We start from the raw sequence: 25,022 nt of genomic DNA on the forward strand, positions 1-25,022 counted from the left end.
CAACAAAATGTCACAGCTGGTACATCTTTAATAGGCAAGAACATGGCATCATTGTAGGAGGTACAATGAAATTTCTGCTCCATGCACATTTGTAATAAGAAAAGCTGACAGGATGTGAGAATTCCTAAAGAATAGGATGGTAAACAGCACAAAGGTTTTTGTAAAGCCTTTTACATAAATCAGTCGGTGAAACCTATTTAAATACTGCTCAGGTCTGGCCATTTTATTGCAAAAATGAGATATCGGAGCTCATGGAATATCATATTGCTGAATGAGGTGAAACATTCTGATATGAATAGGGATTGAATGAGTTGAGATTTTTCATTTAGAGATGAGATGGAAGTGGAATGAATGAGAAGATCCAAAACCTCAAGAAAGAAGTTAGATTCTTTTTCTTTTGGCATGAAATAGGCTACCTACTTTGCGTAATTAAGAACTGAAAATTATGAAACAATTCAAGTAATTTTTTAAAAACATGTAATAAAGTGGCCACAGTAAGAGCCAAATAAAGAAAACAGAAAAAGAGATTGTATATTTTATGTATGCATCAAAAATCTCCAGAGCTATTATTGAGGGAAATGATGTGAGATTTCAGGCTTTGTGGCTTGAGCCTGCCACCAGCAGATACAAGGATGGGGACAGGCTGTGCTCCATCTGCCTATCAAGAATTTCTCATCCTTCTCCCTGATAAGTCTCGGACTGCTCACAGTCAGATCCTGCAGTGTCAAGACTGGATGGTCTGATAGTGTATTGAAGTCCTTGGGAATGATTAAGCAAGAAATCCTTAGTGTGATGTGCAGCTCCTTTAATTGAGTGCTTAAATTTGTTCTCCTGTGGTATAAATTAATAAAGGAAGGGTATATAAATTATTTATTATTTTTGAGTGGGTGTCAGGACAGTAGGCTTCTTCAGATAAATAGAAACAAACAATGGTCTTAAACTTTCAGTGCAATAAATTCACTTACTGCTCTATTTAACCAAATATTAAACTCAGGAAAAATATTCTAAAATAAACAATGAACTTATTTGATCTATATTTTCTGTCTCTGAGAAGTGAACTTAGAGCTTCAATCCAAAAACTTAATAAAGAGCTCCTGAATCTCAGTTCCACCTCTGGTTTTTTTAATGAATCTTTTTTGAAGCAAATTGCTTTCTCTTTGGGCCTGATTACCCATGGCTTGTACTTCTGAGGTCTGGAATCAGACATTGCTTTTCAATTTCAGTGTGCCACAGTTCTTTTTTAAAAAAAGCATCCTTTAAAGCTGTTCTGATAGCTTTCTCCACAAAAGGATTAGATTGTGGATGGTCGGGGTTCAAGGTAATGTGCACACATTCTTGCAATGTACTTCAACTCAGAAAAAATTAATACTGTGACACATTATTTATCATTAGTGTATCTGGTATGCCAGGTTCAGAATTTAATGTGTAAAGCCTTTTACATCCTTATACGCCCAGGTAAAGGTGGAGATTTTCATATTTTCTAGTAGTGTTGTTTCCATATAGTGGAAATAGTAATTCCAACTCAGTGCATGAATATTTCTGGTATAGATGAACATCTTAATATCTACATAGATCAGCAATTTCTTGAGTTATCATAGGCATATATTATCATATCGCTTTCCTCTTTTTCCCAAGTTTCATATCAATTAAATATTACTTATTAAAATGTCACCTACAGCAAGAAGTTCTCTCAGTTTTCTTTAAGGAATTATGGTTATAATTTATTTAAATAAGGTGTCAATATCTAGCATTATTTTTGACAAACTTCATCTTGTACTGTAGCACTGGCAGACAAAAGCACCTGTGACAGGAAAGTTTTCTTGGCCATGTGTACATCAGTCTCAGGTGTTTGTTCCACTTGTTGACATCTAGGTCTGAGCACTGCAGGGTCATTCCTAGGGAGGTTTGTGATGGGTAACTGAGTTTCATGATGGAATGGTTTGTGTTGGAAGGGACCTCAAAGGTCATCTCATCCAACCTTGTTGCCGTGGGCAGGGACACTTTCCATTAGACCAGACTGTGTAGGCCCTCATCCAAGCCAGCTCTGAACGCTTCCAGGGATGGGGCGTCATCCTTATCCTGTGTTCTGTTGACAGCTTTCCAATACTATTCAAGACATGATGGAATTGATTTTCTACCCTCATAGGCTTCTGTCTTACAGCCTAAGCTCTCATAATGAGCCTGAGCATTTGCTGTTTTCAGCCCTTGAATCAATACGCTCTTTCCCTGAAAAAAATACAAACCATATCTCTTCAAGATTCTCCTTCAAGTCAAGCTCCTATAAACCTACAGTGAGAATCATTTATCCACAGCCTAATCTGTGGTTACTTGTGTGGTGTGCAAGTCTGTCTTCTCTTCAGATTGTTTCAGCTATTGCACTAAATTTCTCTGCTATGCTCAACTAATCAGGAAAAAACTCATTATGGCACAGAGGGTGCAAAAGCCTCTTCAATAAGGCCATGGTAAAATTTGATTATTTTAATATATTTCAGCTTCTGTTTCTCAAAAATATGGAAAGTCTTTCCAAAGGCAACAGATAGAGCTTAGAACTGGTTTTGTGTTTGTTTGGATTGAGCCCTTCATACTGGTTTTGCAAATTCCTTCTATTTGAGTCTGCAGATGCCTCTGGAGAGATTTTTCAAATTCTGTCCATTTTGTCTGCTCTTCATTCCAGAACCTGCAGTTGGATTTACTTGTGGTCTGAAGTCCTGGAAGTGTTCTCTTTTTGTCCCAGAGTTTGAATAAGGAATTACTCGCATCTCCTTCTCCCTCTGTTTGGAGCTCTTATTCCTGGTTCATTCTGATCTCCAGAATCAGGAATATCACAAGTCCTCTAAAACTGCCTGTTTGTCTCAACAGTATAAAATCTGTTATAAATTATCCAACTTTTTCCTCTGAGTTCTCTTATTAAATGTATCTCAATAGCTTAATTTGTGTCAAGGAGCTCAATATTCGTGTTTGTGCTGCACATTCTGATAAATTATTTTTTTCTGCCTCAGTCATAGGCTGATGTACAAATCTAGTGTATCTGTGACTGAAGTAATCCAAAGAAAATCTGCTTGTTCTTATCTGTGCTTGCCAAACTCTCATTTTAACTTTTTTTTTTTTTCTGTTTCCTTCTGCTTCTCTGGAGAGCTCTAGTTGCTCAGGAGTTTTTATTGCATCTTTTCTTATGAAACACTTGTCTTACACACATTGTTTAATTTCTGTGGCCCCCAGTGCCAGGTTGTTGGGGTTGTACGTATGCGTCATAGATTTTTGAATCTGAGTTTTGAATCTGAAAAAGCAGCTTATGCAGAAGAAAAAAGGTTTATGTATGGTTTTATACCATACACCAATTGGTCTGTGTCAGAGTGTGTCAGGGATGTAGTGTTTAAGAAACTAGGAAGTCTAATTCTCACTACAAAACTATAAAACAGTAGAGAGACTCTTTACTGATATTTTTAATTTAAAATTTTATGCATGGTTTTATGTAAATTGTTCATAGCATCAAGACTGAAGCTGTAACATAGAGAAATTTCAAGGAGAGGTTAATAGTAGAGAGCAAATTTATGGGAATTTTCAGGAAGGAAAGTTTTTTTTCTGAAGAAGTATTCATTAGGCAGGATCCAGATGATCCAGGTGCTTGCTGGCCTTAACATTTTGCAGGTTGAGCAGCACTTACCAATGCACTTATTCCCTTGCTTATCTTTCATTTAGTCATAAGCTGTGCAGCAGTTGGTAGCCAGCAGGTTTGGGCTTTGTTTTGTCACTTGCCAGGCTAATCAGCAGGCAGCTCATCCACTATCTGATTCCTATTATCCTGCCAAAGAGAAACCAGGGGACTTCAGGGAATTGTGCATTCCACCTGCAAGAAAGGAGAGAAGCCAAAAATTAGATTTTGAACTTTTTGAGTCATAGAAACAAAGAATGGCTTGGGTTGGAAGGGACTTTAAAGATCGTCCAGTTCCAACCTCACTGGCATGGGCAGAATAGCTTCCACTAGGCCAGGTTTCACAGAGCCCCATCTAACCTGGCCTTGAGCCCTTCCAGGGATGGGGCAGCCACAGCTTCTCTTGGCAACCTGTTTCAGTGTCTCAGACACCAGATTCTCAGTAAAGAAATTCTTCCTTTTATCTAAGAATCACAGAATATTCTGAGTTGGAAGGGACCCACAAGGATCATTGAGTCCAACTCTTCAGTGGATGGTCCATATGGGGTTGAATGCACAACCATGATGTTACTAGCACCATGCTCTGACCAGCAGAACTCATCTCATCTAAACTTGCCCTCTGGCAGTTTAAAGCTATTCTCCCTTGTCCTATCCCTACATCCCTCTCCATCTTCCTTGTAGTCCCTTTACTGGAAGGTGTTGTAAGTTTTCCCCAGAGCTTTCTCTTCTCCAGCCTTAACAGCCTCAACTCTCCCAGCCTGTCGCCACAGCAGAGGTGCTCCAGCCCTCTGATCATCTTTTGGCGTCCTCAGAACTCGTTCCAACAGCACTCCAGGTGGGGTCTTATCACAGTGCAATAGAGGGGCAGAATCTGGTCCCCCACCCTGTGGACCACGCTGCTTTGGATGCAGCCCAGGATGTGGTTGGCTCTCTGGGTTGTGAGTGCACATTTCTGGGTCACGTTGAGCTTCTCATCAAGCAGCACTCCCAAGTCCTTGTCCACAGGTCTGCTCTCAATCCATTCTCTGCCGGTTCTTTGTATTTTTCTTGGGATCACTCTGACCCAGGTGCAGGATCCCTTCCCCCCGGTCTTGTTGAACTTCATGAGGTTCACACAGGCTCACCTCCCAAGCCTGTCCAGGTCCCTCTGGATGGCATCCCTTCCCTCCAGTGAACGACCACACAACTCTGCTTGGTGTCATTGGCAAGTGTGCTGAGAGTGCCCTCAATCCCACTGTCCACGTCACCAACAAAGATGTTAAACAGTGCCTGGTCCTAGTATGACCCCTGAGGATCACCACTCACGTTTTGGTTTTCTCCTACTCCCAGCACTATTCTGTCGATCAGATATTTTGGTGTCATTTGTTGTGAGAAAACATTACATGTGCTGATGGATTTCTCTTTTCCAGACAGCTTAGTCTGTGATTGGCTCTTGGAAGCTATATCTGTGGTCTGTGTTTGGTAAAATATTTTGGAAACATCTGTAAAATACTATTTCAAATGTCTGGGTTTTGGCTGATTAAAGATGAATGCATGTGCCAAATTTAAACTGGAAAAAATCTCAAAAAGTTTAGGACAGTGTAGATGTGTTTGGAAAAAGCAGAAAATATTTGCCTCTATTGGTTCCCAAAGAGACTCATGTGATTTTGTGGGGAATGCAAGCTTTTTTCACCTATTTCTTAACAAAACAATATCACGTGTGGTTGAATCATCTTGTTGAATACTTCCATTACATGGCAGGGTACTAGCTGAGTTATGGACAGTCACTGACACAGCATTTAGAAGAAGCTGCTAAAGAAAAATCTCTTTTGAAATATGAACTGATGGCAACTTTCAGGCCATAGGTTCTAATAAATGAACAGTGTATGTGAAAGATCATGAACTGTTAATAATATCTTCTACATAAACTTTGCTATTTTTCAGCTGAGCATGTTTCCAATGCTGTCAGTTTATATTTAACAAGAAATTTTGACAGCTTGTCTTTTAGATCACATTATTCTAGAAGAAGCTTATTTATAATGAGAATGATCTAAAATATTAAAGGTGTGATTACACCAGGAGTCTTGGAGATTTATATTTTGGATTGTGTCTTAAGTAATGACTAAAGAAAGAAATTAAATGTTGTGGAATGCTCCTTTTGAAAATAAGCACATTTTCCTTGTCCTAGACAGGTCATTAAAGGGCCATGTTCTTTGCAGAATTAAGGTACACATAAAACAAATTCAGATCTTCAGATGGAAGAGAGGTGACCATTCATCCCTTCGGTTTATAATACAGTTATTTTTGGTTTTGCTTGAATTAATTCTGTCTTAGCTCCATTTGAGATTCTCGGATGTATGTGGCTGCTGCTGTAGCTGTGGCACTTCCAGTTTAGTTTGGAAAAGCAGAATCTAATGTTACTTAAATAATCGCCAGTTACAACTCCTTCCTGCCCAATTCCCTTCAACACACTGTGAATACTCAGTTTTTCCTCTCCTGTTCCTCTGCAGATGAGTTCTTCCATGTTAAGTGTACACAATGCTAAGAGGACTATTTACTTTTATTTTTAATCCAAATAGAACAGCTTTGCAACCCTTGCACAAGTGGCAGGGCTGGCTGCATCCTGTGTGCGTACAAACACAGTTCTGTGTGCTTTAGCCAAAGGGCACAATAGGAAGATTCTCTCTGTGGTTTTACCCAGACACTGCTGTCTTATTGATACAGATCCCCAACATGATGGGTTTCCTTAGAGTGAAACAGGATTCTGCTGAAAGCACAAATCAAGACTCACTGATCTATTTTTGTAAGTTTAAGCATTACAAGTCCTTTGTGTGGATATTGAATGTAGTTAGAAGGAGCTCCCATAATATTAAAATTTATGTCTAAAGCCATAGTTTAGTTTGCTTCAGATAGCTGACAATTTCTCAAGGATTTAATCTTATAAAAATGAGTTTATTAACAATATTGCAATTAAGTCATAAATGAGCTCTAATAGGCTGTCTACGAAATGCAAAAGATTTTGATATTCTTGTTATTTGTTGTGTCTGTCTCCTGTGGTGTAGGTCACAAGTATTCTTGTGGTGAGGGGTTGTGTTAGGATTTGCTTAAACCAGATCCCACCTTCTGCCTTTTATCAGTTTTAAATTTCTCACCATTAAGCCCCGCAAGCTATTCCCTTCTCTTAGCAGGGTAAATTTATCATTTCATTAATCATTCAGCAACCTGAGCTTGGTCATGGCTTCAGGCTGCCACACTGTTCTCCTGCTGCCCTTGACTGCTTCACCCTTCACTGTTTCAACCTGGTAATATTGTAGGGTGCTGAAGTGATTCCTTATAAGCATCAAAAAGTCCCATTTTTGGTTGAAATAGAGCAATCTCTCCAGTTTGGCACCTCTGTCAAAGTTTCTCAGCTGACCTGAGCAGGCAGCTGTAGCTAGTGGAGATGAGATAGTTACATCCTGCAGGTGTGTGCTCCTGGCCCTTGTATCTTCTGATGAATGCCCATGGGGCAGCAGAATAAGATCCATTCCTGCTGGGCAAACAATTGGAGCTGGCAGCTCCTTCAACTATTCTGTGCATTCCTTGATTCATAGCAGGGAGGGCGTTGGGGTTTTTGCAGGACTTTTTGTGCTTCATCTTTGGGCTTGAAAACTTACTGAGCAGCTACTTTGCTTTTCTGTCACATCAGTCATGGCTCCTGAGCAGCCATGTGGGTTTTTGTGATCGATCTGTCAAGCTTGTTCCTATGACTTAGTGACTGGGATTATGTCACTCGGTGTTTTGCTGACTACCATCCAGTTTCAGCTGTGGCTTTTTTGGGAAATAAACTACGGAGAGTACTGCAACATAATGCACTGCTTTCCATAATGTCCATTAGGTGTCTCCACATGCTGGTGGCTCGTGGGTACTTTAATTACATCTTCCCAATTAACAGCAGTGTGCTCTGCATGCGCTCCTTGAATGGAGTCCTAGATTTCCATAGTGAATAAAATGCTGTCGCACTCGTGCTTTCTGCAAGGAATTCTCATTACTGGAAGAACTCGCCCGCTCGCGGACCGCTATTTGTCAGTTGCTGTGCCTGAGCCTTAATTAACGTTGCATTTTTAAGTAGCTAATACATACAAAATGGTAATTGTGAGCCCATAACCACCTGGCACGTTGTTTCCTACCACTGTGCAGCTACTCTCTTTGCAATGCAGAACAGTAAGAGAAATTACAAGTAAATTTAATATACAGTCATAATGCCATCTTTCCGCTTTCTTGTTTGCGGCCAAAGCCGCTGCTGGATCCCTTGTTAGAGCACTAAGTTTTTTCCAGTTGTCTAACTTGTTCTGCCCTTGGTTTATAAATATGTCTATGGATTATTTGCTGCCTGGATCATTATCCTGCAATTTGACAGAGTTTCAAAGGGAGAAGTCAGCTCTTCTCAACACCAAATGCAGGTTTTTCTGTGTACGTATGCAGTAATAGGAATAATCGCCATCTCCTTTCCTCCTTTCTCATTTTTGTGAAGACTTGGCCTTTTACCTTACTTATGATGTTGACAAGAACCTGCAGGCCTCCTGGCGGCACCACATCTGCACTCTTCCAGCCTAACCCACCTTTAAAGGATGGTTTAAAGTGGCATGACCCATTTTTATTATTTGTGATAGATCTTTAATGCAGAATGACAAGCCATCCCATCATAAACAGATGAAGTAAACTCACACTAGGGCCTATTACTAGAGCTTGCCCTTATAATCTTCCATGCATTTATCTGCCCAGCATACCTTTGTGACATCCCCTTTCTGAGACATCTCAGCACAAATAAGATCTGTCTACCCTGGGTTTTTGGATTTTTTTTTTCACTAATTGGGAGAGACTATCTTTATGTTTCTCCATGGGCTTTGTGTGTATTTTACACCCCTTTCCCAACCCACTCCATACTTCCAGGAAAAGTTAGGTGGTGTAGATATAGGAGATCTGTCTTTGCCAGTGTCAACAGAATCTGGTGTTACTTTTAAAATTTGTAACCTACACTTCATGAATTTGATATCTGGACACAGGTTTGAAAATCCTCTTTATTTTTTTCTGCCTTTGTAGAAATTTTCAATAATTTATTTTTGATAACTAGTATTTATTATCTCCTTACATTTGAGATATAATTTGAAATCCTTTCACCTAATTTTAAAAATGAAGTTCAGTTACTGATGTGATTTAAAATAATGAATTAAATTGTACTTTCTGACATGATTTATCATTCCAAAAACTGATAGACTGTTATTATCTTGTTAGAACAATGCCTGGCTTTCTTATAGCAAGCATAGCAAAGGGAATATAATATGGCAGCTCAGCCTATCATGTTTGATTTCTTCAAAGCATGATAGAAATACTACCAAATTGATTTTCACAACCTTAATGTGCACAGAATAAGTGTCTGTAACACATCAAGTAAAATACCAAGGAAAATAGAGTAGGTTAATGGCAGGATCGTTGCCAATGCTCTCTTTCCCTGATACCTGTCTACTTTGGGTTTTTAGCGACAAAAAGCATTGGTTTTGTATCAATATTTGCATTGTGCTGGAAATAATACTGCAAGAAAGTTCACTTTCTTCAAGGTTTTATGCGTGTTTTTTCCTGATCCGCTCCATAATTTAAGATTGTTTTAACAGTAAAAAGAATTAGAAGCAGTCTTCTGTAGGTGTGCCTGCCCTGACTTTCTGTGTAGTTCTCACAGAAAACTGTAACTTCATCTGTAACTTCTCTTCATCCATTCAGAAGTTGACTGCAAAAATTGTTTTGAAATAAAACTTTCCAAGTTAATAAGTTAATTTTGTTCAACCATATATAATGAGAAATTGATGTTTTCAGAAGGCTGAGTAACAATGCATGGTCTTTAAAAGACAATCATATATTACTGCAGAACTTTGGAAAGAGAAGACCTACCACACTGAAGTTGGTCCTAGATCATTATCTGCTAACAGAGAAAACAAACCAATAAAACTATGAAAAATAATGCAAATCTGACCACCAGACTTTTGCCCAAGAACAAGTTCTGACTGCAAGGAAAGAAATGGCATCAAGGAAAGAAATGGCATCAAAATCCCTTGCATCCACTCTGGTTTTCAGTATTGCCTTCTTACATGAAGGATGCTCAGATTGGGATGTAGTTCCAGGTTAGGGCACGTACCTTTAGGAGTTAACACATGCTCAGTCTCAGCTCCCAATGTCAGGAACAGACGTGGAGTCAACACAGGTGGCAGAGTGACTGGTCTGAGGCTGTAACTGAGGTGTTCCCAGAGACAACTGGTTCACCCTCTACCCTCCCTGTAAGTCAAGAGTTTCCTGTCACCTTACACACCTGCCCAACCTTATCTCCAGCAAGGCCCAGCTTTCGGAAGCCCCGTGCCGTCCATGCCTGCCAACCCTCTGGCTTTAGCACACAGCAGTGCAATCTCTGCTGCTCCAGATGACAGCAGCTGTGATATCCAGCCTGAGCTTTGCAGCAGATGTGACAAACTTACCTCCAGAACACATCTCAATTCACAGCTAGACTGGATAAGAGTCCCTAAAATTTGCATCATTCATTCAACTTTCCAACTCCTTTAGTATCAGGAGGTTGACAGTCTTGATCTTGTCTGTCTCCCCACCCAAAGCCAGCTTGATTTAGCATTTTTGTGTCTAAGGGGGTTGGTCTGAGCTCCTGCTCTGCCTTGAGTTGAGGTGGGGTCTTCCTCTGGTAGCAGATCACTGTTATATGGAGCTGTACTAATTTTCCCTTTGTCTTGTGTGATAGAACACTGGAGCATATGATATGCCAATTCCTTGGCTGTGGGTCACTTTCTTCATTAGCATTTATGCCATGCCCTTTGATTAGCATGTCCCTTTCTGCTCCCTTGGGGTTTGCTGTCAGACATTTTTAAAAATGCTGCAGTAAAACTTTATAAATTATTTATTTTAAAAAAATTCTTAATAAGCACAGTACTATGCTTATAACTAATTTCCTTGTGGTAAAGATTAAAACTTGGTATAAAGAATGGTGAACTAGGGAATGTAATTTTTTGTAAAACATTTCATCCTTAAGAGGGCTGAGAGCCTCTCTTTGGGACACATCACAGTATCATTGCTGTAGAATAATCACTGGAAAAAGATTTGCAAATATATTTTGTCCCTGTTCACAGCAGAACAGTTGGAGGCATGATTTTTAAACGTCCCTTCCTACCCAAGCTATTCCATGATTCTGTGATTTATGAATAAATACATAAGTCTGTAATGAATGACAATCTAAATTACTGAAGTGAAAAGATCTTATACTGAGTCCATAAACATTAAAATTACACGAGAATGGACATAATAAGAATGGTAGAGAGATTCATGACCTTCAAGGACTTTTGTAATAGATACAAAAAAATTTTTTTTAATTCTTCCAATGGAGACCAGCAAATGTCTGTGAATTTGTATGAAACCTCCTATCTGTTACTAAAACCATGGGAATATAAAGTGAAGCAAATGCAAGCATGACCAAGGAAGTCTTTTGATGTTCATGGAAACCTGCAACACAAGGTTAGACCAATTAATGCAGTGACTGTAAATGTTAAGTGTAGACAACTAAAGTCACAGTTGTTCCAGTGAAAGGGCTCATTTACAGTATAATTTATTATAAGAGAGTAGCAATAGTAAGGGTTACACCAGACATTGTGGCAAATACGTTCAAGGGTCGTTAGCCAGAGTTTATGAAGGTACAACCTGTAATAATTTAAACTTGTATAGAAACATTCATTATAAGTGTTTAACAAACATTAATTAATTAAGCTGTGTAACACCACGCTGTGAGCCTATGGGTAAGTCAAAGCATTTGTATCTCAATTTTACAGAAGGTTAAGCTGAAGTGCAGAGAGATATATTTGCCTGAGGTCACATATCAAGTCAGTGGAAAAACTGTAAATAGAATCTGCAATCTGAAGTTCTCATTTCCCTGTTTTTGCCACTTACATCACACTTTCTACTAGTAAAATGAAAGGGAATAAAGAGACAACTGAAGTGGTGAGACTTGCAATATAGTTAACCCAGTTTTTATACATGTTCTTGCCTTTTTTTCACCCACAGCTTGGCATGTATTAAAGGAGTAGGTTGCTTTTAAATGGTTTTGAACTTTGGCTTCTGGGTAGGAAACCAGCTGCACCAGGAGCACGGGGTGGCGGGGAGGTGGAGATGGAGGTCGCAGCCCTGTAGCCACATGTTTGACTTTACAAAGCACCTCATCAAAACTGAGGAATGAGTTGTCACTTAGTGACTCTCAGGTTACCTGGGATTGTGCGTTTCGGTATCAGTAAAGCTGGTTATTGAGCACAGAAGGTGGTGCCTTGCTACAAGGCAGAGGCTTGGGCTGAGCAGATGTGTATCCTTCCACTAAAAGGAGCCTGTGGGGTGTTTGCAGAGAAAGTTAGAGAGATGTAGAGGGGGAGATGTTCCCAGGTGGGACCTTGAAAAAGAAGGATTAAAGAAGGCAGAGTTGCTCTGGCAGGTCAAAGAATAGCAAAGAAAGGTTGAGTTTTAGTGTTTTGTTTTAGTTTCATATTTAAAGTGATGTTGAAAAGGGGTTGTGTGTGAAGATGCTTCTTTATAAGGTGAAGAAAAAGGACAGGAAGCAGTTACTATTAATTATTTATAGAGTGCCATGGAGTTTTCCTGAAAATGCTCTTACATTGCCTTGGGAAAATGAGTCTGAAATTTCACTCTGGTTTTTAGCAAATTGGATGCCTCTGGGAGATATCTGAGGGGAATGGACCCTGGCTGGGTTGCTGAATGTCTGCAGCTATCCCTAAGCCTGCAGGTCCCATGACTTGTGCTCCAAGCACTAGGTCTTCCATTTATGCTGTTTACTCTCAACCTATTTATGTGCTACAACAGTGGACAAGCCTATATAAAACTAATCTGATCTAGTATTATAGAATGATATACCTTTTTTCTGGTTCTGGTCTGGTATACAGCATTTCCCTCAGTACTGAGAAATTGGCTTGCAGCTGGGTCCTTTCCAAGATCCAAAAAGAAAGGTGAGGGAATCTGATGTTTTTTCTCTCTGACTTTTGCCTCAGATGAAAATACACCTGCCCTTTTGATTGGGCATTTTACAGTCAGATTTTGTCAATTTTTCCTAATTATCCCTATTTAAAGGAAGACTGTCTTGAACATTTTAGCAACAAATAAAATCACACAAGTAAATTAGATAACTGAACAGTTTTCCAGTATTGAACTCAGTTGTTTAAGCACATATTGGAACCATTCAGAGGAGAGTCTGTTCATGACTGCTGTGACAAATCGTGGGTCTGTGGGATCCTCTGACAGGATCAGAAATGCACAGTAATAGCTGTTAACTGCTGCACAGAAATTAGGGGAAATCTCTCCAGAAGTGGCTTTGAATCCAACTCCCCAAACAATGAATAAAGCCTCATTCTGAAGGCAGGTTATTATTGTTGTCAAGCACTGGAACAGGCTACCCAGGGAAGAGGTTGAATCATCATCCCTGGAGGTATTTACAAGATGTGTAGATGTGGCACTCGGGGATATGGTTTAGTGGTGGACTTGGCAGAGCTGGGTTAGCAATTGGACTTGATGACCTTAAAGGTCTTCTCCAGCCTTAATATTTCCATGTTTCCATGATTCTAGAATACATGCAGAGGATGTAGCGCTATAGTGCTAAAAAGGTTTGAAAGTTTCTCTTTAAGATTGTAGGAAAAGAACTTCATACAAACCACCATTTTTCAAAGCAAACTGTCATCTTCTGAAAGCTCTGCTCTGAAACAGGAAACCTTGCCTTGCCCTCTTAGTATTTCCTTAGCTGTCACCTTTGAACAGTTGCTAAAATTATCTGCACTTTCTGTTGATCGAGTTTTCCATCAGAAAATATCTGGAACAGGTTCAAGTATCTGCCTGGTTGTGTGGAGGTACAAAGCAACCAGTGTGTGCCTGTGATCCTGTTCTGACTCTCGCAAATTGTGTGCAGATCCACAAGCTCTGCATCACCTGGTTAAAAGGAAACCTTGCGTAAGAACTGGGGCTTGCTGCTCTGCTCTCCTGCAGCTTAAGCTTCAGAAATAGAGTGAGAAGGTTTAGTGCAATATTTGCTAAATCTACAGTGGCCACTTTTAACTATTTTCCTGTGCATTATCAAACCTGTCTCATGGGGTTTTGTCTTGTTCTCTTGAAAACACTGTTATCAACCCTACTTAGAAACCATAACATATTGTCAGTGGTGAATGCTTAAATTCATAGAATCATAGAATTGTTTGGGTTGGAAGGGACCTTTAGAGGCCATCTAGATCAACCCCCCTACAATTATCTGGGACATCTTCCACCAGATAAGGTTGCTCAGAGCCCCATTCAACCTTATCTTGAATGCTTCCAGGATGGGGCACCTACCACCTCTCTGGGCAACCTGTGCCAGTCTCTCATCACCCTCACTGTAAAAACATCTTTCTTATATCTAGTCTAAATTGGTCCTCCTTCAGACTAAAACCATTCTTAATTGTTCCATCACAACAGACCCTATCAAGCTGTTAATCCTCACTTTTCTTATAAGCTCCTCTCTCCTCATCCATTGTTACTCATTTGTCAGTCCTGCTTATTGTGGTGTGATACATTTTCTTTGACTCTCAGTCCAGAGTGAATTTCTTATTTATGAATAAGTGGCTAGAATGTGTAGGCAGAACTGTAGTAATACACTCAATATCATCACTGAAAAGGCTTAAATACTAGGTTTACTCTCTGATTTATTGCTTTCTAGTTTTCACGTAACATGAACATCACTCACATAGCAAGGGTTGCAGCAATTGTTTTGTCTTCTCTGTGCATAGCTATCTGTGTTTAATATTTTTTTCTCCCTGGATATTGGACAGCTGCCCTTGAGGTGCATATTCCTAGCTGAAACTTTTTGGAGAGCTCTGGCTGTATTTTGGATATATTGTAATCAACAGTAATGTTGCTAATGTACTGCACAGCCAGAAGTACTCAAAGTATGTTTCTATTTCATATATTCAAATAACTGTTGGACATCAGTTATTAACTATTTAGTTATTTACTACAACCTGTAGAGTGTTTCAGAATTTTTTTTAATGAAAACATGTAATTTTGCTCAGATATATACCTGCTTAGTAATGGTTCCTGCCTCCAATAGTTTACAACTTAGATGTACAAGTGATCACAGGATCATTGGATAATTTAGTTTGGAAGAGTCCTCAAAATTATCTAGGTCAGATAAATGGGATTTGCTGAAGCTCAGGAATCAAGACAGGTTAATAACAGAACCATATTTCTTGCTGCCTACTTTGGTACATGTTCTACCAGAGTATGCTGCTTTTAATAGATTTAGGAGCATTCATCAGCTGTAGGGAGTTGGCAGAAGACTGCTTCCCTGGCTTGCACTGCACTGTTTCACTGCCTGCATGGAATAGAGGACTTTTTTTCTCCTGCAGCAACTCTTGCACCAAAGGCTTGTATCTGAAAAACTTGCAAGCAGGGCTGCTAAATTTCATTTTGACTCGCAATATCTTTGTGTTACCTCTGCCTACTGAAAAAAAATAAACCTTGAGTTTTTCCTTTGTTGGTTGAATCTGACTCCACCTTTATTAGTGCAGACCCAAGGCAAATACATTGGAGCCAGGGGATGAGATGCAGCTGAAATGGGCAAGGTGTTTTTGACTGCTGCTGCACTGAGGGATGCTAATGGGGGCAGGTTGGAGCTCCCCAGGAGAGTGAAGCTTTGAGCCAGCTCTGCCATTTCTCACATGCCACAGGCCTGCTTTAGTTGAAAACTCACCCCGTTTCATGGTAGGTTTTAACTTCTCTTGCTTTTTATCTTCCCTCTCTTAAAATGGCAATTTTACTCAATATGGAAACATTTTGCTTGAAAAAAACCCACACAACATAATTGCATTGGGTGAAGCATGTTATTTAACCTCTCTTTGGACTGCTTCCATCAGCAGGGCCGCTAAAGCTCTTTACTGGCAGGCTGGTACAATCTATGATCAGTTCCCTGCTACTTGTGCTGTCTGAATGAGTTTTCCGTCTTGAACAACATCCTGCACAATTCGCCTTACTCCTACCTAATAATTCAGACCAGATGGCTGAAGCTGACCCAGCATAATCTACTCCCCAGGATATAAATGATGCCATTTAGACATACACTCTAATGTTCCCTTAGTTAAAAAAAAGATTTACAGCAGGAGCCTGCAACAACTGACTTTATTTTGATCTGCAGTGTTCTGCCAGACAGTAGTCATTTGTGCTGGGTTACACAACATTAAAAGGTACATATCAGACACTATCCTATACATAGACAAAAAGACTGTCCCAAATTTCCCAGAAAGGGAACAGCTTGTGTTTGCATGTTGCCTTAGACCCCCATTCCACCTTGTCCCCGAATGCCCTGGGAAAACAGATGGGACTTACACTGCAGAGCAAGTCAGGGCACTGGCACAGTATAGGAAAATGAATTCTATGGTTTTGGACCTCTAGAAAGAGGAGGAAAAAAATCCAAGCAAACCCTTTCACTTTATTCTAGTGAATATTTGTTCCAGTTCCCAGTTTCGTTCTATAGAAATATGATACACTGAGAGCTCATTCCGTGGGTAATGGGATTCTACGTTGTTAATGCCATTACAGTTAATTGCAAAATTGTGCAGCTGTCTGCAGAAACAACAGACAACTTATGCAGATACTAGAATTTTGATGCCATTGCTAAATCCTCTCAAGACATAAGGTGAAGGGGGGTGGTAGCAAGATGTATGTAAGGAAATCTTATTGCATTGCTAAGCACAGATGAAGGGAACAGCTTTTGGAATAGCTGTCAGCACAGTGGAGGTCAAAAAATGCTGTAGGGGTAGGTGTCTGCAAATTCAGTGGATTTTGGATAAGGTTTGATGCACGGAATAGTTTGCACTGCTCTTTTACAAGTGGCCACATGTACTGTGAAGTCACTGGGGAAGCAGCATTTGCTGACACATGCAGTACAACTTCAGGCTAAGCGATGTACAAGATTATCCTTTTAGGCTTAATTGTTTTTGTTGTATAAAATATAGATGGTATCAGAAAGCCTGGCATTGTCTTGTTTGTTACTGGAATACAGACTTTTCTCTTCTTCCCCTTTTTTAAATGCAAAAGAGGTGCAAGAGATTTTTATCTCCACTTTTACTCTAGTTACCTTCCTTGTGTTCTGAATCCTGAGTTGCAAATCTGTCCAAGGACAGGTTGGATGGGGCTTTAAAGAACTTGGTTTAGGGGAAGGTGTCTCTGCCCATAGCAGGGGCGTTGAACTGAGTGATCTTTAAGATCCTTCCCAATCTGTATAATTCTGTGATTCTACCCTCCCTGCATAGCTGCATTGTAAACCTGCACAAGCTCAAGCTGAGCCATTTTGCACTTGTTATGATCTTATGTTTATAAAGGAGATTCTTCTTCCCAAATTAAGGTGCAAATGAGACCATATGCTGAAGTCAATAGTACAGATTTAATTTAACATTAAATGTGAGGTGTGAGAGAGAAATAGGAAAGAGAGAGATTAAGTAGAAAGATATCACCACCCAATGGATCCCGTGACATTGCACTAGTCCTTCTTCAGCCTGGTGCTGGAGGGTCCCCAAGTCATTCTTCTGTGGTATCACACTTGTACTGTCCAAGTTCTGGGTATCCACAGGATGTAGGTGCCATTGCCATGACCTGGGATGGCATGTGTGTGAACAGTTTTTTCTTTCTCACAGTTTGCCATGGTGGGATTTCTTTGGATGCTAACCAAACCTTCAACTCTGTTAGGCCTGGAACAAGCTCCTTCCTACTCTGCCATCTGTGCCTATTTCATGTTTTGTTGTGGTGGCTTATTTTATAGCAAGTTCCTTTTGTGACCTTGACAGTGTTTGGAGGCAGGATGCTGCATTCTGTAAGACCTTACAGCACTTTATTACCATGGAAAACCAGTATTTTGATGTTCTCACTCCCTAACCCATTGCATCAGTTTGGTACATGGAAAGTGCAGCTCCAGCTCAGCTGGTATTAAAGAGAGAGACTGGGATAATCCCAGTTGCTTGGTGCACTGGGATGTGTGTGCCTTGATGGCTACATTTCTGAATGTCCATGAAAGTACTGGGATGCATTTGGCACCTGCCAGTGCTTCTCTGTGTAGGTGGAAATCATACAGATGCCAAAGCTATCTCGTGTACTGCATCCAGCCTTGGGGCTACCAGCTGAATATGCTGATTCACACAACTGAAGACACCAAGGACACCAAGATGCATAAGTGGGAACAAATGCTGATCCCCTTCCCCTCCTGACCTTAAATCACACCAGTGAGTTTCTTGAATAAAGGAGAAAGCTTCTAAGAGTGAGAGATTCTTGCCTTGTTCCCAGCACACTGAGGAATTGTTCTCAATTTTCTCATGCAGCTGTATCTGCCCTTCCCGAAAAAGAAGGTTTTTAAAAATGGGATTGTGTTGTCTCAAGTCCATTGGTAATTCTGAAGCCACTGTAAGTGGGTTATTGATTACAAAGGGCTGAAAGCATCTGGTATGCTCATGTGTGAGCCTCTGCATTTTGACTCTGCTGGTTTTGCTTCTCTTTGAGGCCATGGGCAATTTTCTCAGCCAACGCTATATGGTTCTTAATGTTTGTTTTGCTTTGAAATGAAAGGAAATATGAAAGTGCATGTTGTTATTATTCTCTTCCTTTAATCTTTGCTCAGAAGTTAGTCCTTTCAGACCTTTAATCATCTGTCTTTGTCTAAATTTCCCTCAATTTAATTCTATCTTTCTGGTGCTCAACTGCTTACAGATGAATGAAGAATTGTATTGCTTTATCTCATTTTTTCCCTCATCAGAATGCTGGCAAAAGCCTGTGGTCACAAAAGACAGATAGTAGTTTAGGCCTTTTTTTGCCTTTTTGTATTATTTAACCCCTTTGCTATCAGAGCTCTATAGTGGATAGCACAAGTGGATGTTGTCATGCATATAAACTGGAAGAGAAATTGCACTGGTATAATGGTTGCAGGCTGCAGCACCGACCACTAAAAGGTCAGAAAATGGCAGAGTTTAGGCAGCCTTTTCGGTTCTGTCTGATCATACATTTTTTACTTTTTTTGTAGCTGCTGTCTGAAAGGTCATTCTTTTAAGTGAGTAAGACATTGTGTCTTCTGCAGTACTTATTCTTTTTCTAAACTATTTTTGTTTAAATTTTCTTTTAAAAAAGTGAGGTTAGAGTGAGCACAAATCTGAGCTTTAATTTTTTTTTTTTTTAAACAATAGTAAAAAAAATCAAGGCCTCAAACTGAGAAGTGTCTCCAGCTTTAGTAACAGACAGTGCTTTCTGACATATCTATAAAGGTTACACCCTGCTCACTCCTGAGGAGTAGGGAAGGAGAATTGGGGACTCTTAGAGCTTTCCTTCAGAGAGCAAATGCAGCCACCTATGGTATGTTTGTCCATGGGCAATTGCAAAATGCAACTGAAATAAAATAAGTCACAATATCTTTAGAATTACTTTGTACTAGAATATATATATGTATGGAATATATATATATGTACACATATAGAATTTTTTGTCTGCAATTTATCTTTATATAGCAAAACTGGCAAAATATTCTGGCTAGGCTAAAGGGAGAGCAAGTAGAATTTATTAAATAAAGTAATCTCTTAAGAGGTAAATGAACAAATTCTGTTAGACAGAAAATCCAGTGAGATTCACTCACACTTTAAACAAACATGAATTAATCGCTTAACAAAATGTTTGAAGCAGTAGAGAGATTGAAAATGAAGATGTGTTTTGTGCTCACAAAGTTCATCCATAGTGTTATTGCCATTTCTACATGAAATCTGGACTTGTTTTCATGGGATAGAATATGGAGCCAGGGAATACTAGGTACAGATTTAATTTGTGTAAGAAATGCCCCACCCTCAAAGTGTCAAGGGCAGGCTGGATGGGGCTTGATCTCAAGCTTGGTCTAGTGGTGGGTTTCACTGTCCATGGCAGGGGAAGTAGAACTAGATGGTCTTTAAGGTCCATTCCAACCAAAGACATGATATAATTTCTGTTTTCTAAGATTTTAGACTTTTTGTTGAATTATTTTCCTGTAAACCCCCACTAGGAGACAGACTGTATTTTGCTCATTTTACATAACAATTACCATGCCCCCATGGCTTCTCTTTATGACTGTGGTTCCAATCTTGATTCTACAGTTGCTCACTCCCATTCTATCCTCAGTAGTATTCAACACTTTTTCCCTCCTAGTATGATTGCGCCTCTCGTGTAGTGGAGATTACTTGATAGAGCAGGTTTTACTCAGAGCAAATTACAAAACCTGTTTTTGCAAACCTCGTCTGACTGCAAGTTGCTGGCTGCCCTTGTTCCACAGAAATGGCAATTTCAGCTTATGGAATTACAAAGCAGCCAGCTAAGTGAATCCTCTGTGCTTTCTTCTGTGACCACATAAGTACTGAAATGCTTTTTTCTGCACACCAGTGATCATTATTCCAGCAAAAGCAACCCGTGGCCTCCTCAGAATAGATAACGACCTTTACAAACAGACTGAGGTTTTAATATTTATTTTGCACATGTGCATACACATGCAAATGTGGCTCACACATCATTTTTAATGAAAACACTACAGCAAGATAGGCTTTAAAGTTAGGGCGGAAGCACCATTCTACTGTTCCTTGACTGAATACTGTCAACCCAATTAATACCCTGATAGTGTCAGTGATGCCAGCTGAATGCCACTGCCAGAGGGCAATTTTAGCTTATTTCTGCAAAGTATTTATCTAGAGATAATTACATATTAGCCTGATATATTTTATTTGCTGCGCAATACAAATTAACCTGGCATTGAACCATATATTACAACTGTTTCAATTGTTCTAGGGGTATTCAAACCAACTGTAAAAAGTTGTCTGTATTGAGAATGGAGAAACTTTTTCTCATTGCAACTGTCCTGTAGCTTTTTGTTTTCAAAACGGGTTTTTATTTTAATGTGGAATTAAATGCTTGTAGTAATATGAAAAATAAATTCTTATAAATATATGTATGAAATAAAAGTTAGTATGGCAAGGTGAGGATCAGCCTCTTTTCCCAGGTAACCAGCAACAGGACATGGAGAAATGGCCTCAAGTTGTGCCAGAACAGTTTCAGCTCAGATATGAGGAAAAATTTCTTCACTGGAAGGGTTCAAGCATCGGAACAGGCTGCCCAGGAAAGTGGTGCAGCAACCATCCCTGGAGGTGTTCAAAAAATGAGTTGATGTGGCACTGCACGATATGGTTTACTGGGCATGGTGGCGTTTAGTTGAAGGTTGGACTGTTTTATTTTTGAGGTATTTTCAAACCTTAATGATTCTGTGATTCTTTTTTTCCCATAATATGTGACAAATAGAATATATAATAAGCTGGAAAGTTGTAAAAGGAGTTAGAAGAAAAGCTCAACATTTGCTTTTCCTAAAGAGAGGGAAGAGAGACTTCTGATATCTGGCCAGAAACTGAATGTGAGGATAAGCACAAACCCTAAAAAAAGCTTTTCCTTTGAGGTCCCAAGCAGTATCCAGGTAGATCCAATCTTTCTTTCTTATCCAGGAGAAAGTCCACTAAATAATGTGTAGTTTATTTGTTCTTTGTTAAGTCAATTGTCTCCACTTTGTTAAGTCAGTTTGATAGCATTTGTGTGTGACTGACTGCAAACATCTTGCCCAAGGAAGAGAACACCTTTTTCCCCCCTCTCCTTAAGTCATTATGTTCACAGGTTTCAGTGAAATTGTTTTCACTGCTGGGTCTTGTATATCTGATGATACCCCATAGAAATAAATGTGATAGAAACATCTGAACAGGATATTTTAAGACCTAGCTTGTTGGTTATTCTTGGTTGAAACCAAACGTTACCCAGCCACTTCTGAATGGCAGCAGACTGAAGTGGTGAATCCACAAAGTCTTCCTTCAAACTGTGCACCCCACTTGAAAAAAAAGCCAAATGCACCTGCAGATAGGGCTGAGAGTGATTCAGGTGCCTTGGATGGGTGTCATCAAGTTTCTCTTAAGGTATTTTACATTTGCAAATTTCTAGGGTACTGGTTAAAGCAATCTGTGACTTCTTCCTGTAAAAGGGTGTGTTCTGCCTATGTTCTTCAGGTGTGCCTGTAACATGTTCTTTGACTCTTTTCTTACAATGTTATTCCTTTGCATTTTTATTTTGTTCTCTACAGACCTCTTTAAAATGAGAATATGACTCAATAATCTCATAGAAATGTTAGAAAATACGTCTATAGTTTTTTTCTAAACTCTTGTATATTGGTGCTTTCTACTAAAAAGGTAGTATGTGTTTATCATTAGGATGATAATGTGTAAGTATGTATCAAAGGAAAACACCTGAGAGTCAAAGCCAATATGGTGAATAATGTATTTTACTTGTTCCTCTTTACAAACAGATATTCAAGAGTTTTATGAAGTGACACTGCTAAATTCCCAGAAAAGCTATGAGCAAAAAATAGAAGAAGCAAATCAAGTTGCAGAGAAATGGGAGAAGACAACATCTGCTACAGACCATGAAAATCTACAGAAAAAACAGGAGGTATTTTAACAGATTAAGAATTAAAATATATGCAGTGAGTGTGATGTCTCAAACCTGAGAAAAGCTATGCAATGGTGTATAAGACTGAAAGGATGGGTTAATTAATTAGATTAGGGTGTGGAGGATATATGTACATACAGTCTTATCCCTCTGACCTTGATTATATCACAGACTTCTTTATCCTTTCAATTGCAATCTGTCACAGGGAAAGTAGAAAACTTTCATATTCTCATCCTTAGTGTGATTTATCTGATACTTGGTGTCTGATTACCCCCCAAAAGAGAATATATCTTTACTTGCTGATGACTGCTGAGGTTATTAATACTCCAGTGATTACATCCTGTGTAAAAAATATAATATGACTTTTCAAATTTCTGCAATTGACATTGGGCTGAACTTTTCCATAGTCCATGTTCACCGAGATCAACCAAAATAGTCTCTGCATGAGGAACAGATACATAGAAGAAGGCTGCACACCTTTGCTTTTCTCCTGTAGCCAGTGGAAGCATTCAAAACCTTTCTTTGTCACCCCCAGCTCTAATCTGCTTTTGCCATCTTCCAGATTATTATTATTAAATATATTAGAAATCTAAACTACTTGCCTCCACCCACATTTGTACTTTAAAGATGAAAACAAACCCCACAGAAGCAAGCAATGCATTACTATGTTCTTAAACAGTGAAACACAAATAGGGTGGGCATGAACTGCAAACTGCAAATCTCCAGTCCAGAATAAAAGATGAGGGAAATCTATAAATGTTTTCATTGTTGTCATGGTAAGTAAGGCATTTCAAGTTTTAAAAGTTGTTGGCAAGAACTTTCCCATAGGCATGACTATTTTTAAGAGCTTCCCCCCTTTTTAACAATGTAAAACTCAGACATAAATTGTAGTTCTACATGCCATTTTAGATGTGATACTTTAAAAAGATAAATCAGAATTGTTCTAGGTGGCTAGAACAAAACTAGGAAGAAATGAAGAAATTTATTATAAAAATTAATTAGCAAAAGAAGCTTGCAGAATTAATGAGAACAAGCATTCTGATTTTGAGTGAAATCAGAACAAATTAGTCTTAACGCTAATGTAGGATATATCCCATGAATGATTTAACATTTGAGTCACAGTTTGAAGGCACAGACAGCTAATATCTGTCTTTTTTTTTTTTTAATATATTTTAAAGCATAAATCTTTATGCTTTAAAATGGTGAAAGTGTATTCCTGTTATCTCTTGGAGCATCTGACAAAGACAGTGGACAGACTGTCATTATGTTCCAGCCTCATCAAAGCATTTGACCCCCAACCCCATCTTCCTTAAACTCATTGCTATCTGAGAGGTGTGCTGCTCCTCCTGTACAGGGGAATTTGAACTCTGTATTCTATGCTGAAGATAATAGATACAGGGCCAACTCCAAATGTTTCTCATTTTATGAAAAAAATGTTCTGATTTAAAGGGAAACTATAGAAAACCATAGCGTAAAAACTAGAATAGCCTTTCCAAGGCAGGGTGCTGACAGTCAGAATCCATGGTGCCATTTTCAAATTTGCGATCTCTCCATAAATTTCATCAGGGTAACAGGAGAACAAAAAGTTTAGTCCCTTAAAAAGTCATATATATTTTAAGGGTCCAATGCAGGCAAGAGAGGCTGGAAATGTAGGTTTTTGGTTTATTCCTTATGACAGCCCAACATACTATCAGCAGTTCCAAGTCAGATTAGTGCAAGCTAGACATACAAGCTGCTGTACAAATCCAAGATAGTCATTTGCTTTCTATGAAAAATTACCATATGAAAATGTAATCAAATAATCTAATCTAATATCACATAAATTCTTATTCATGGTCCATCCCTCATGGGAAATGATTGTTTTGTACTTCCTATTCCATCCTCAGTTAGATGTCCCAAATTTGGAAAGACAAGGCCTCCTTTCTTTTGTAAAATCATAGACTTAAGGAATGGCTTTTGTTGGAAAGAACCTTAAAGATCATCTAATCCCATGGGCAGGGATGCCTTCCACTAGAGCAGGTTGCTCAGAGCCCCATCCAACCTGACCTTGAACATTTCCAGGGATGGGGCATCCACAACTTTTCTGGACAACATATTCCAGTGTCTTCTCCCCTCACAGTAAAGAATTTCTTCCTTGTATCTAATCTAAACCTCTCATCTTTCACTTAAAAGCCATTCCCTTGTCTTATCACTACATGCCCTTGCCAAAAGTTTCTCTCCAGCTTTCTTCTAGGCTCCTTTCAGGTACCAGAAGGCTGCAGTTAGGTCGCTCCCAAGCCTTTTGCTCTCCACACTGAACAATCCCAGTTCTCTTAGCCTTCCTTGCAGGAGAAGTGCTCCATCCCCCTGGGGATCTTTGTGACCTCGTCTGGATGCGCTCCAGCAGGTCAATGTCCTTGTGCGGAGGACCCCAGAGCTGAATGCAGCACTGTAAGCCCAAGGATAATCAGCCAGTCCAGAGGCCATCCCCTTTTCATGCCTTCCCCTCAAAACCTTCCTTGGCTGTCTGTATATAATTTTTTCTATATCAATTGGTCCTTTTTCTATCTTAATTGTTGATAATTGATAATTGTTACCTTCCTTTTGGAAAACAGCTTTTACTGTCCAGGACAGGTGTCCTGTGAACCCTGCTTTGTATTTTTGTACTTGCTTTTCTGAAAGTGCAGATTTTTAGGTAAGAGAAAAGGTGTTTGATTCCTTGCAATACTGTACAAATTTGCCACCTTGCGTCTGTGATTACCATAGCGCTTTTTAGCAAACTGGTGCTAGATCTTACAGCATATTGGGGCTGGATCTTCATCTCTTTAAATGGATGTGAAAG

At 39.3% G+C, this 25,022-nt stretch overlaps 2 protein-coding genes across 17 annotated transcripts in view; both read left to right on the plus strand.

Annotated features, from left to right (window-relative positions):
• Window positions 1-25,022, plus strand: part of PICALM (phosphatidylinositol binding clathrin assembly protein) — a 355,304-nt gene that overhangs the window by 273,741 nt on the left and 56,541 nt on the right. The window lies entirely within an intron of this gene.
• DLG2 (discs large MAGUK scaffold protein 2) overlaps window positions 1-25,022 on the plus strand; it is a 993,421-nt gene that overhangs the window by 100,601 nt on the left and 867,798 nt on the right. For all 15 annotated transcript variants that reach the window (XM_074535042.1, XM_074535043.1, XM_074535044.1 and 12 more), the window contains exon 4: window positions 22,059-22,201. In XM_074535042.1, coding sequence (XP_074391143.1) covers window positions 22,059-22,201 — 143 coding nt within the window. The remainder of the gene's footprint in view (window positions 1-22,058; window positions 22,202-25,022) is intronic.

This window comes from Zonotrichia albicollis, chromosome 2, assembly GCF_047830755.1.
Source record: "Zonotrichia albicollis isolate bZonAlb1 chromosome 2, bZonAlb1.hap1, whole genome shotgun sequence".
In the NCBI taxonomy this organism is placed as follows: Eukaryota; Metazoa; Chordata; class Aves; order Passeriformes; family Passerellidae; genus Zonotrichia; species Zonotrichia albicollis.